The sequence below is a fragment of the Schistocerca nitens genome, chromosome 6 (genome assembly GCF_023898315.1).
Source record: "Schistocerca nitens isolate TAMUIC-IGC-003100 chromosome 6, iqSchNite1.1, whole genome shotgun sequence".
In the NCBI taxonomy this organism is placed as follows: Eukaryota; Metazoa; Arthropoda; class Insecta; order Orthoptera; family Acrididae; genus Schistocerca; species Schistocerca nitens.
Genome location: NC_064619.1, coordinates 659,129,945 through 659,144,438, shown reverse-complemented (window position 1 = coordinate 659,144,438; position 14,494 = coordinate 659,129,945). Strand labels below are relative to the sequence as shown.

Genomic DNA, 14,494 nt, shown 5'->3' with positions numbered 1-14,494 from the left:
ATGTTATTTTGCAAATAAAAGGCAAAAGTACCAAACAAGCATTATTTACGTGAGAAAGGACATGAAAATAAACAAAATCAAGTTTTCCATATAGCTGCAAAATTGTCATCATGGAAAAAATAAAACACTATCGCCAAGTGAGTTCGGCTGCTGGAGATTCTGAGTTCAGTTTTCAGTGTTTGTTGGTATGGGAGAAAGCGGTCAGTATGAACAAGGAGTCGCAATCACCCAAAGTCGCGTCAGAATTCGCAGATTATTATAAGGCTCGCTCAAAAGTTAAAGATCAAGAAGAACGACGACAGCTGTTATTACATGAACAGAAAAGGTATTTTCATGGTTTCTTTAACCACAAAACATTACTTGTCTGGACGTGAAGAAGTGGTTCCAACACAGCCAGTTTACATCAGCTGTTTACGTGCAATGACTAGTATAGTATTAGAGCTTAGTCTAGTGAATCCAGTGGGGGTGCGTAGACTTCTTTCAGTAAGACTGTGAACTGCACACTCACAATACCGTACAAGAAACGAAAATAATTTATAGGCCTACACTTTGCATTCTTGTTTAGGGTTCAGAGTGGAGTAACGTATTCTGGTGCTAAGGTATTCCAAAGGCTGCCATCTAATATAAAGAAAGAAATTGAGAATCGCAATAAGTTCAGTGGAAAATTAGAAACTTACGTAATAAGCCACTTTTTTAACAGATTAACTATGTAGTTTCAGGGATTTAAATATTCTATTAGCAGCGTACAAGGAATGTTCTGTAAACAGAACTCAGTTTTTACTGGTGAAGGTAAGTATTATTGAAAAATACCAATATGATCCAAGTAACTATTTACCTACCAATAAGAGATGAACAGCAGCTACTTAATATGGTGAAGGAAGCATACTACATTTTTTCAAAGCAGTAGCTTTCCTTCTCATTTACTAGACTAAATTTAGATGGTGTAACCCCAAGTACTGTTAAGCAATATAGTAATAGATTATTGTGAATACACGTTTAGGTTAAGTTTTTCTTGTTTTTTTATTTTTATTTTTTTATTAGTGTACACCTTGATTAGTTCTGAAACTATGAAAAATCATTTATGGGAAACCCAACTCAAATTTTTCTCTCATAACATCCTTAAAACCATGGATCAAAGCAATCGGGTAGATGCAGCATTTCTTGACTTCCGAAAAGCATTTGACTTGCCCAACCACAGCAACATTTACTATCAAAACTACTATCATGTGAGGCATCAGATGAAATTTGACTGTGCTGACATTTCTTAGCCAGGAAAGCTGCAGCATGTTATTGTGAATAGAAAACCATTGATTGACGTAGAAGTTGCTACAGGGAGCAGTCTTGCCCTTTGCTGCTCAAGTTGTATATTAATAGCAACCTCAGACCTTTCCTTCCACATGTGAATCGTCTTTTATGAAGCACTATCTGAAAAATGTTCAGTCAGAAATTTCTAAGATTTCAAAGTGGTCAAAGACTGGCATTGTGTAATTGTGTGCTTCACTAAATGGACAGCTACATCAGTGAGTCACAGTTTGGACCAGTCAACTCGTAGGAATACTTGAGTGTAACAATTTGTGGGCATATGAAATGATCACTCAGTCTCTCATAAGTAAACTATGTGACAGACATGAGTTCATTGATAGGATGCTGGGAAAATGCAATAGATCTGCACAGTTTCTTAACAACATAGAAAAAGATAGATTGCTATCATAAAGATGACACACAAAGTTATGGACAGGCACAATTAAGACACTTAAACATAAGCTTTTGGCCACAGCCTTTGTCAGGAAAAGAAAGAGACACACACACCATTCATTCACATAAGCAAGCATACCTCACACACACATGATAGTAAACTCCAGCAGCTCAGATCAGGATGCCAACTCTCATCAACCCGTACTAGAATACCACTCAAGTGAGAGACACCCATACCAAATACGAGTAACAGTGGTGGAAATAGAACTAAACAGTTCATATAGTACTGGTCTGCTCTAGAACCAGTGGAAATACTTTTACAACAACAAAATCGCTATTCTTTGCAAAACATATTGAGGACAAGTTTGAAGAAGTAGCTGCATTAGAAGAGACGAGAAATGGATCTCTCTTGACCAAAAGGATAAAGACTACACAGTTGTATGCATTTCGAAGTAGCAATACACCGTAAGACATACCAGTCAGAAACACACTGTATAAAAAGCTGAATATGAATCAAGGTATTATATTCCATGGAAATTTTACACTTCAGCCTGACGATGAATTGCATGCCAACCTATGGTGACAAGTCCATTTGGCATGTCACACAGAGTGGTCCAAAGGGCAGTCACCAGATAGATGTGGGTGCATTTATACTTCCTTTTAAAGAGAGGATTCTACCTCAAAATGTTAGTTATGATGTACAGATGGTATGTCGAACCTCATCTTCCTCCAGTGATGAGTTGTTTCCAGCACATGCATTTTGGATATATGTTCTGTCGCTGCATGAATGAATCTATTTGTTTAAATTGTGGAAGAGCACCACATAAAGATAGTTCCTGTGAACAGCCTTTGCTCACCCTCTGCTACACCTTAAAATGTTATGTTAATTATCCAGGGCAGCACCATAAAAGTTCAGTCAGTCCTGTACCCAAGAAAGAAATAAAAATGCAGTTACATGAAACATTTGATAGCCTTTTGTGCTTTGATGCCAGAATGTAGTATGAACAGTTCCATCCTAACAACAAATTTTGCAACCATTGTGCCTAATCTCCATCTAATACTATTTGAAACTCAGATGTCCTATATCCTGTTATATTGGCCATAGCCATAGAATAAACCACACTTAGCCTCCAGCCGTATGGCACCAGCAGGGAGCTGCACTAGGAGAGAATTTGTCCATAGTTGCCAGGTCGGGCGACACTAACCAAGGAGCTCACCCAGAGCAAAGTAGATCTGTGGCCTGACACTAGCTAGGAGTTGAAAGAACCAAAGGTGTAAATTTGTAGGACAGCCCAATCATCATCATATCCAGAATTTAAAACTGCTTAATTCCAGTAAGAACTGAAACCTCACACATACAAAAAGAAAAAGGAGAAAAATTCAAACCAAAATTGGAACTATTTGTTGTAACTGATCATTCTGCCACTCTAAATGTTGAGGAACCCATGTAATTACAGTATTCTCGCAGGAGGTGCAGAAACAACCAGCAAAATAACATCCATCATTGCTGCCTTCACATTAGTTCAGTGGAACAGCAAAAAATTATCACCACCACCTAGCAGAGCACTTTCTTCTTATGACCATTTATCCATTATGTGTTGCTATAAAGGAGTTGATATATGAAGGACATTGTCTTCGTAATGTCAGAAATTACCTGTCTTTTGCAAAAGCTGAGTAAATACTGAGAGGCCATATGGAGGAGTTTGCACACTGGTACGATGAAACACTTTCAGTGATCGAGCTCTAGAGTGCAAGTTAAGCCCACTCTAGAAGCAATAGCCATCCATGCCCAATTGTCTGCTAAGATGATGATATGCTACTTGCAGAATGAGATTATTCATGTTTTCCTCACCCTTTTTTAAATTCTGTTTTGTGTGCATGGGTATGCGTGCATGCATGTGTGCACTTACAATTATATTGAAAGAATCACAGAAATTACGATATTATAGCAAAAAATAATAATAATCTCAAGAAATAATAGGGAACCAAAGTAATTTTTTTTTTCTGTCACTGTACACTGGAAACGGAGAATAAGTCAACTACATAGCCACGTTGTGATAATATGATGTCACTTATATGAGAGTTTTATTTACTAAATCATTTACATTACATCCCATAGTTTTCACAGTGACAGCTATCATTGACAAATGTGTATGATCTGTCCCCATACCTACTGTTGTCATACACTCTTTATTTAATAAAAGAGACATGTATGCTATATACACTGGTGACGTTGTATTTGTAGATGTGTACAGATCAAACGAAGCGCAAGGTGTGCCAGTAAAACCAACAAAAAGAGTAATCCATGTATGACCAAATCCCTAAGCAAAGAAAGTCATAAAATAGATAACCAGAGATGAAAAGATCATCATTAACACAGAAAACAATTGAATCGTTCAGTTGTAGTCCTGCTCCATTCTTTTGTACAGATCCAGACACAACATGTGACGTAGCGGCCAGTGGTTCATGTTGATTGCTGTGCCTCTGCTTGGTGCCCTACTTATAGTGAAAGCTGGCAAAGCCCCCCCTCGCAGTCATTGTCACTACTACTGACAGCTATAGTATCTGAAAACATATATCAGATGGTGTGTGAGACACTTGCAGAACTAAATGAGAAATTGGGCACAGTAAGTGTGTCATTTGATTTAACAGCAGCATTAGATGTAGCTCTACAGGCTTTTTGGCTGTTGTAAGTGAAGTTAAAATTGGGCTGCATCGTATTTCTTCCCCCCAATTGATGTTTTGACACCTCTGATGGGATCTTCTTCAGTATCTTGTGGGGTTCACTGTATATTGATTGCCCAATCTACAGTGGACACCACAAGATCCTGAAGAAGATCCCAGCAGAGGGGTCAAAACATCACCAAACGAAAAAGTGCTGGTATGTTGATAGACACAATAAAAAAGCATGCAAACACACAAATATTCAAGCTTTGGCAACCCAAAGTTGCTTCATCAGGAAAGAGGGAATGAAAGGGAAAGACGAAAGGATGTGGGTTTTAAGGGAGAGGGTGAGGAGTCATTTAAATCCAGGGAGCGGAAAGACTTACCTTTTTTCCCTCCCTAAGGTAAGTCTTTGCGCTCCCGGGTTTGGAATGACTCCTTACCCTCTACCTTAAAACCCACATCCTTTTCGTCTTTCCCTCTCCTTCCCTCTTTCCTGATGAAGCAACCTTGGGTTGCGACAGCTTGAATATTTGTGTGTGTGTGTGTGTGTGTGTGTGTGTGTGTGTGTGTGTGTGTGTGTGTGTTTTATTGCGTCTATCAACATACCAGCACTTTCTCGTTTGGTAAGTTACAGCATCTTTGTTATATAAAAAGGACATATTCCACTGTCAAGTGTAATTGATGCAGAATACTGTTGTTTACCACCAGAATAATCTCTGCTGTCAAAATTTATTTTATTTGTGTATTAGTGCTCTGTTGGGCCTATGGCATTTGGTATCATATTCTGGGAAAAATTCACACATTTACAAGCAGTATTTCTGTACTGGAAAGATATGGTGTAAGTCCAGTATCTGCAATTTCAAATTTGGACCATATTTGTAATATTTAACACTGCTTCATTTGTGCAAGAAGGGAGGAAACCCTACTCCAGCTCATGATTTCTGTAGTGTTAAAAGGGTACTTGTCCATTTAACTCTACCTAAATCGACCTTGGTCTTGAGCACAATAGGTATCATTCTTCTAAAAATGAAGCAGTGTTAGTTTACAGTTGTAAATCGAAATTTTGATGATTGGAGATATGCCTTTTTCCCTCTCAGGTATGGATTTCTAGCACTGGAAACAACATAACAATCTGTGATGTTGCTTAGTAAACTTGATGTAGATCATGATTAAATCATGTAGGAATATGACGTTAGTTTTTTTGAAGCGCCCCCCCCCCCCCCCTCCGGCTTTTGAGATGAATCCAATGATGTGTAAGAGTAAGGTCAACAAAGGTGACACAAACATCCATTTACAGAAGGTGTTCGAAGTGATGACCATTCGTGTCTATTTAGTGCTGCAATCTTGTGGTATTCCTTATCACATTGGTACTTATCAAAGCACATGCTCTGACTATTCTCTCTCGCATATCTTAAGGTGTAGTTGGTATGTCTTTAAAAATGATATCTTTTATGAATCCTCACAAGAAAAAAATCCAGAGGCGTAAAGTCTGGCGAACGAACCGGCCACAACACGTCTCCTCCGGGTCCAATCCAACAATTTGAGAATTGTCTCTGCAACTCATTTCTAGCCATCAGCGAAAAATGTGCTGGACTCCCACCGTGTTGATACCACATTCTGTTCCTTGTTACTATAGGTACTGCACCTGCGCAACTGCTTGTCCACTTAAATCTATTCACGTGCAGATGACTCCGGCAAAATTTCATGGGCTACGAGTCTTTTTAAAAAAGTCCTGTGGTGATGGAGCACTGGTGGTGAGGCAACAGTTTGGTGTGCCCGAACTTTAGTTGATGCTCTGCGCATTAGGCAGTCAGACGGTGATGGTTGTTCTGGAACTTGACAGGGATGGGAGGACTAGTTCAGCAGCTCGTCAGATGACAAAACAGCCCTATTTAGGATTGCTCTGCTTCCCTAATCCGGGGAGGAGCCTAGAAAAGGCAGCCTAAACATAACCTGTATCAGCTCGGTGCAAGTGGCAAACCGCAGTCACTTGTTCACCAAAATCTTCGGTCAAAAAACTAGTAAAGGAAATACTTGCATTAAACACCTTATGACTGGTACTTGGAACGTTCGTTACTGGATAATGACCATAATCAATGTCCAGAGAGAAAGACAGCACTTATTGCTAGAGTGTTGGCTAGATATAACATAGACATTGCCACCCTAAGTGAAACGCATCTTAGTGACTCCGGAGAGCTGTGTGAACAGCTCGGAGGTTACACCTACTACTGGAGTGGGAAACCATCTACTGAAAGGGCGGGAAGTGGTGTAGGCTTTGCCATAAGCAATAAAGTGGCGTGTTCATTGATGGAACTTCCAAAAGGCATCAGCGACAGAATCATAATGCTCAGACGTCAACTAACATCTAAGAAATACTTTCAACTGATCAGTGTCTATGCACCTACACTACCATCTCCCGATGAAGAGAAGTACAAGTTCTACCAAGATCTCCAATACGTACTTAAGGGCATTCCTTCTGCGGATAAAGTCCTGTTGCTTGGAGATTTCAATGCTCGGGTTGGCAATGATTTCAGTGTCTGGAATGGAGTAATTGGTCTCCATGGAAATGGAAAATGCAACTCAAATGGCCTTGATTTTTTAACTTCGTGCTGAATTTTAACTCTGTTTGACAAATACATATTTTCGGATGCCCGGTACATATAAAACGGCGTGGATGCACCCAAGGTCTAAGCACTGGCATCTTCTAGATTATGTCATCGTACAGAAAAAAGATCTTGGTGAAGTACTGATCACACATGCTATGAGAGGTGCTCAGGGTTTGACAGACCATCAACTTGTGAGGTCCAAATTAAACATAACTTTGAAAGCACCACGCCAAGCCTCGCACAAAATATTATTAAATTATCCTGCAAAATCTTGGTCCATGATCAGAGTATGAGAGCAAAACTGGATGATGTATTCGGTTCTGATGGGCTTTTTATATACGAGTCTGCCTCTGTAGATGAGCACTGGAATGTATGTGCTACCAAACTGCGCAGATGTGCCACAGAAGTCTTGGGAAAACCTCAGAAGAAGAACCAAGATTGGTTTGACAATTCAGATTGAGATCAAAAAGCTTGTTAATGATTTCAGAGCACCTCTTCGCAGTCTTGATCTTGGCAAGCATAAAGTAGCACACTACAACCTGAAAGTGAAGGTGCGCACCCTGAAAGCCAATGAAATGCAATCATACACTGACACAAACCAAACAGGCAGATTCTTTGAGTGCCTGAAAACTATCTTTGGTCCAAAATCAGGGAAAGCACCTGTTTATGACAAAGATAAAACCTGTCGGTTGACACAACAGAATGATATCCTTGCTCGGTGGGTAGAACATTTTGATGACGTTCTTAATCCCAACCATCAAACGACTGATATTCCATACATAGAATCAGCTGAAGGCCTGCCAGTTGATGAACAATTTGCTGATGCCCCTTCGTTCAGTGAATTCATTTCAGCATTGGCTAAGCTGAAAAATAACAAATCAGCAGGATTAGACAACTTACCATCAGAACTTTATAAATATGGTGGACCAAACATTACGAACCCACTGTTTGCTCTAATTTCAAAGATTTAGGAGTGCGAAATAATTCCACAAGATTGGAAAGATGCCTGCATTTGCAAGATTTACAAAGGTAAAGGTGACATTTCTGACTGCAGTTCTCACAGTAGAATCTCTCTTCTCTTAGCAGCAGGGAACGTCCTGGCCCACATACTCAACAACCGGCTAACGCACCTTGCAGAAAGTGCTACCAGAGACCTAGTGTGGCTTTTGCCCAAACAGAGGTGCAGTGGATGCCATATTTGTTGTCAAACAAATGCAAGAGAAAAGCTTAGAGCAACATCAGCTTCTGTTCATTTGCTTTGTAGACCTGGAAAAAGCATTTGACCGAGTCCCAGAGGAAGCTCTCTGGATTATACTAAAGAAAACCAGCTGCCTTGACAAAATTATTAACTTGAAAGGACAGTTTCATGACAACATGATGGCAAAAATCTACCATGAAAATGAGCTTTCAGACCAGTTTCCTGTGACATGCACTGTAAAACAAGGCTGTGTACTGGCTCCCACACTCTTCTCGCTTTATTTCGCAGCTGTTGTGAGAGACACGACCAAAGCCTGCAGTGGTCAAATGGGTATTGACTCGAGAACAGACAGAAGTGTGTTCAATATCTCTTGCATCAGAAAAAAAGTTGTGTAAATAAAATATGTATCTTAGAAATTCTTTATGCAGACGATGTATGCATGATGGCTAATTCTCCTGAATCTCTCCAAACATACATGATCCTGCTAAATGACTCATGCAGAAGATTTGGTTTAGTCATAAGCATCACCAATATGCAAGTCCTTCAACAACCACTTAAGGGTTCCAATGCAGACGGCTGCAGTATTAAGTTGGACAACAAACATTTGGAAAACTTGTCACAGTTTAAATATCTAGGTAGCCAAATTAGAAGTGACAACAGCCTGACAACAAAAATTGCAGCTCATATAGCCAATGCAGCCTCAGTTTTCGGCAAACTTACCTCGCCGAGTATGGAAATCACGATCTCAGACTACAAACTAGAATTGCGGTCTACAAAGCAATAATATTACCAACTTCACTCTATGCCTCAGAAACCTGGTGCTGTTATAAAGCTGACATTAGGAGGCTAGACACCTTTCATCTTTGCTGTCTGAGATCAATTCTCTGCATGAAATAGGAAGATCGTGTTCCCAACATGGAGATTTTGCGTCGCGTGAAATTGCCTGGCATTGAAGCTCTCGTAATGAAACGCCAACTGAGATAGAGTGGCCATATCATATGCATGGACGACAGTAGCCTTCCCAAAGCGGTGTTTTACTCAGAGCTCTTGTGTGGAAAGCGGCAGCAAGGTGGCCAACACCTGTGATATAAAGACACCTTCAAATGCCACCTCACAGCCTGTGGCATTCCGAGCAAACGTTGGGAGGAGCTTGCATTGCACCGATCAGTGTGTCTAACTGTACACAAGAGTGTGGAACAATTCGAGCATATCTGCCTAAAGAACCCGAACGATAAACGAAAACTCCGCAAATCAAAGCCCAAGCCTAATTACATCTATAAGTATGGTTCCATTGGGAAACTGTGTTGCACTTTGTGTGACCAGATTTTCAAAGCAAAGCTCAGTTTTGCAATATACATCTTAGCCCACCACAATACGGACTAAACGACTGATGGAGTCGCTGTCACTGGACATGGCAAGGAGGACATGATGATGACGACTTCTTCCAATAACAGATCTAATGTTTCTTGCAGGAATGTTGTGTACTTCCTACCATTAAGATTTCCTTCGATAAAATAGGGGCCTATAATTCTGTCACCCAGAATCCCACGCCATACATTAACCATCCATGGTTTTTGGTGTGCAACTTGCTGCAGCCAACATGGATTTTCAGTTGCCCAGTAATGCATGTTATGCAAAGTAATGTTTCCATGGTTTGGGAGTGTAGTCTCATCAGTAAATAAAATCAGATTCATAAACGTGTCATCCCTCTGAATCTGAAGTTGAGCCCATCAGTAGAATTCAGTGTGACGCATACAATCTGTACCAGTTAATTCTTGGTGGAGACTGACATGGTAAGGATGAAATTTATGGTGATGCAGAACATGAACACTACTACTCTGACCCAAGCCCTATTCCCTTGCGATTTAACATGAACCAACACGAGTATCTCGAACCACAGTGGCAAGAGTACCATTTTCTATTTTCTCGTTAGTAACTTACCTTTGCCTGATACTTTTCCGATGCGTTAAAGATTCAGTTGTTCTCAGTGTATCATACACACATTTAAATGTACCACATGTAGGGTGAGTACGTTGAGGATATCTTTCAGCGTATAAGTCTGTAGCTCTCTCTGAATTACCTTGGTATTCTCGTAAATGAGAAGCATATCGACTTGTTCTTAAAAGGAATACAGCATTCACATTCGCTTGATTTGACGCTACTAGTCTTGCCGTTCCTATTAGTGTTGTATTGCGAAACCGTCGAATGGTGTTTACACGTCATTGTCACGTTAGATGGATACGCCGTATTCAGTGAATATTTACTATTTTCACGATATACGAGAGAGAATTGTCAGAGCATGTGCTTCGATAACTGCTGAAGTGATGAGGAATACCACTCAGTCCATGATAAGAAGATTGCAGCACTGCATTGATACCAATGGTCATCACTTCAAACACCTTCTGTAAATGGACGTTCATGTCACCTTTTCGACCTTCGTTGACTTTCAAAGACCTTACTGTTTGTTACACAACATTGGATTCATCTCGATAGCCGCTATCAGAAAATAAGTACCAAACTGTAGCATCCCATTTCAAAAAACCATGTTGACCTACATATCTGTGACGAGACCCCACCTAGCAACAAAAAACCAATACGTCATATTGTGGCCCCTGTTGTCCCATGCAGCATTTGTCCCACAAACTTTTCAGCTACTATCATACTTCAGAAGTTATTCTAGGTGGCAATAGTTAGACTCACCCTGTATATACTTCCCATAATGTATGTGATAAATAATATTGCAGTTCTGTACTCCCACGACAGAAATGTGTGTATGTAGTGATAAAATTAGGAGTGAAGTAATTTAATGTGCAGGTAACTCTATTTGTATTTGTTTTCAATCCATAAACTGGTGTAGGTATTTTGGAACTTCCCATTAACTGTTTGTCAACAGATGGCATAGCATCTATATTACTAAAATATTATCCTGGAACTCAGTGCCAACTGCAGTGTAGCGGCAGTAGAAATTTGATTTCAGTATTTCACATAATTATCAACCATATTTGATAATTTTAAATGCTGTTATAATCTACTCATTAAAAGATAATATTATAAGTTTAACACAACAAGACAAGTATTACAGTCAGAAACTGTGTGTTTGTCTTACTGCAGTATAATTGACAGCACACTAATACATGGGGTTCATTCATAAAGTTTGAGAATGTGACCACTTAGCGACTACAGACAAAGTTTACACATAACTTTTTTTTTTTTTTTTTTTTTTTTTTTTATACAAAACTTTTTCTCGCTGCACCCCAGCCCACCACACACCACACCACCACGCACACCATACCACAAGGAACGAAAAAAAAAAAGTTTATTGCTTACTGCATTTTCATTCTAAAACAGTCAAACTTCAGCATCAGATATGGTGTTTTAATTTATCACCTCTTTACAGCCAACTCTATTCGCAACACACTTTGCAGGTAGTATCTATATATACATCAGTGAATGTACCTATAAAATTATATAATTTTACCATACATAGTTCAGGAGATATTGTGTTACAAATATTGAGATGCATGAAAAATTAGCTTTTTACTTAATATCGAACATGAATTACCCAGTTTGTATTGATCTAGTGTTTCATGAGACCACTTAGCGAGTTCCGGCAAACTTTAAACATAATTTCACACCTTTCTTAATTTTTTTATCACTTGCCTGTTTAAATCCAAATATTTAAGACAGAAATTTATTTGTAAAGTAATTACATATTTGAAGATGTTTTATATATGGGAGTTTGATTCTTTAAGAAATTGGGCACTTACTGGAGGATGGAAAAAAAATCTATTGCATGCTAAGAGTTTGTAATGCTACATCTCATTGGTTGGAGAATGAACAGTGCATGGGCCAATAAAAGTAAGTTACAGGAAAGGAAAACAAGAGCAGGAAAAGATTTGGCAATACAATGCTGTTTGGTTGTAGCTTTGGAGAACAATATTGTGGAAACAGGACTGTTGTGCTAGAGTCTGGGAGGAGTCAAGATACCTTTTTAGCTGATTCTGCTTTATGGTAGTAGCTTTGCCAATGTCGACCAGTGCCTCCTTCTCGACACACTGCTGCCAACTGCCCTGTGGGCCATCACTATGGTCAGATTCACAACTAGCCAAGGACGTTATTGTCGTGCTGGCTGCAGCTAAGTTGGCCATATCAGATCTAGTCACTGCTGGCTCTGCTCGGCATTCTGTCATCTTGTTTCTTTCATTAATCCTCATCCTGCCGTAGACAAGTAAACCAATACAATATGTGTGTCTAGTGGTACCCAAGGAGAACACTCTGGATGAATCGTACTCTTTGAGAACAGCTGACCAGTATTTGTTTCCTCAGGTAGTCATTAAGTCCTAAAGATTGTCACTTTCTTATGCTCCTTCCTGTGGTTTATTAGATGTACATGCCAACCTTAATGTTCCATTGCTTGACATTACACATTTCCGTTATAGTCTTGTCGTCTCTTTCCAGTATTTTGTGCACCTTGCACCATTTTTAATTGGCTCTTGTAACAGCCTTGGCGCCTTGATCAATGAGTAATCGAACCCTTTAGGCACAAGCTAATCTTGTACTAATTAATTGTCCTAAATGTCAAGTTTCAATGTGTATTTTGTTAAATCACAATATTTGTCTGTATGGGAAGCGTTTCAACAATAAAGATTCTTTCAAAATGACTATGACGAGTGCAGTGGTTATGGAGGAGTGTGGCTCCTCTGAACATCACCACCTCACTGTTGTAACACAGGGTAGGGGGAGGAACTGTGATGTGAAGCAAAGGATAAGAAGTTGCAGGCAGTGAAGCTGATGATTTGGCCATTAAGTGCATTCCACCCACCAAGGTGAGACAAAATACTCCCAGCACACAACAAAATTGGAAGCATGGAGTCGTTCTCCTTGGGGGAGACCTGACTGAGCACGTGTCTGGTAGTGTATAGATTTCAGTAGGCCACCTGATAATAGAGGGCACAGAGCATATGTTTGGTGAAGGCAGGTGTTTGCTAATCAGAAGGTAGTTTGTTTGGATGGGCACTTGCCGTCTATTTTGGGGATCAACAGAATATGTGTCTAAAGCATTAAATATTCGTTTGAATTTTCATCTTAGCTCCTAAATTTTTTGAACAACAGTGTTACTTTCGTCAACTCCTAATTGTGATCAACTGCATATTTCAAGTTTATCTTTTTTGTCTAGTTATTTCGGTAGTTATTTACTGTGCTTCCTGTGTTCAGAAGTTTTAAATTCTCATTGTTATTCTGATAATTTTAGTGGTGAAATTCTGGTTTTATAAAATCTAAAATTTTAAAAATGCTAAAATAATATGTCACAATTTGAAAATAGCAGAATTCATAAATATGAGAGTGAGACAAATGAGAATGTCAAATATCTGTTTGCACACACAACTCAAATCTGCAAAAAGTTTCATCTCCCCATCATACTTAATGCAATTTGCTGGAGCTTCTGAAGTGCCTGAATTCCCAAAGAAAATAATTAATATAGGAGTCAACACAAACATTTTTCCATGGTGTAGCATACCTCTCCACCAGAAATAAGTCTTCTTGACACCCAAACCTTCTTTGAGTGTTCAAAGTATCTGGAAATAGCTCTAAAGAAGGTTTAGTGAGTAGAGAGAATTCTGAAAACACTGCATTTTTGGTGTAAAATTTATCAACTGTTGCATGGGCCATATGGGTCACACATTCTCATACTGAAACACAACTCCTGCGTTTATCAGTCCACATTATTTTAATTTAATAGCAGCCTGTAAACAGATTTTTAGGAGATCTGAGTGTGATGCACCAGTGATAGTGGATTTTCACAATGTGTGGTGCTTCATGATTATGCCTTTTTTGGTTGCAAAGTATCAACATAACTTCCCTAATGATGTTGCATTAAGAATGTATTTGATTTGGGTTTTTAGGAATTTTGACATTCCTTACCTGGACACTCTGTCTGGTTGGTGGTACTGAACCCAGGTATCATTTCTTGTGGCAGATCTTGCAAGTGAGACATCACCATTTTGTTTAAGAGGCATAAACTTGCCTTTTTCTTAATCCAGGTGTAAGCTGCTGTGGAACCTGTGTTACAGACACATCCTACAAATTGAGCACATCATGTCCAACCTGATGTGTTGCAAAATGGCAATGATTTACAGTTGCTGCTTTATGATCTGCTGTCACTCAGAGGTTTTACATTACAAAGTCTTCAGTGGCTGTGCTGTTTTCGGAAGTCAAAACTAAATGTGCCTGATCTAGATGAAGACCATTGGCTTCACGGCACACCACTTGCAAACTTGCGACTCCGTACGATTATTTGTTGCTGTGACAAGCTTGCATCCCCATACTA

General features: G+C 39.4%; 1 protein-coding gene across 2 annotated transcripts in view; it reads left to right on the top strand.

Annotated features, from left to right (window-relative positions):
* Positions 1-125: 125 nt before the first annotated feature.
* Positions 126-14,494, top strand: part of LOC126262607 (snurportin-1) — a 79,035-nt gene continuing 64,666 nt past the window's right edge. Inside the window, exon 1 of one of the 2 annotated variants that reach the window (XM_049959360.1) lies at positions 126-325. In XM_049959360.1, the coding sequence (XP_049815317.1) occupies positions 207-325 (119 nt within the window). In that variant the 5' untranslated portion in view covers positions 126-206. The remainder of the gene's footprint in view (positions 326-14,494) is intronic. The other variant, XM_049959359.1, reaches the window with a different exon arrangement.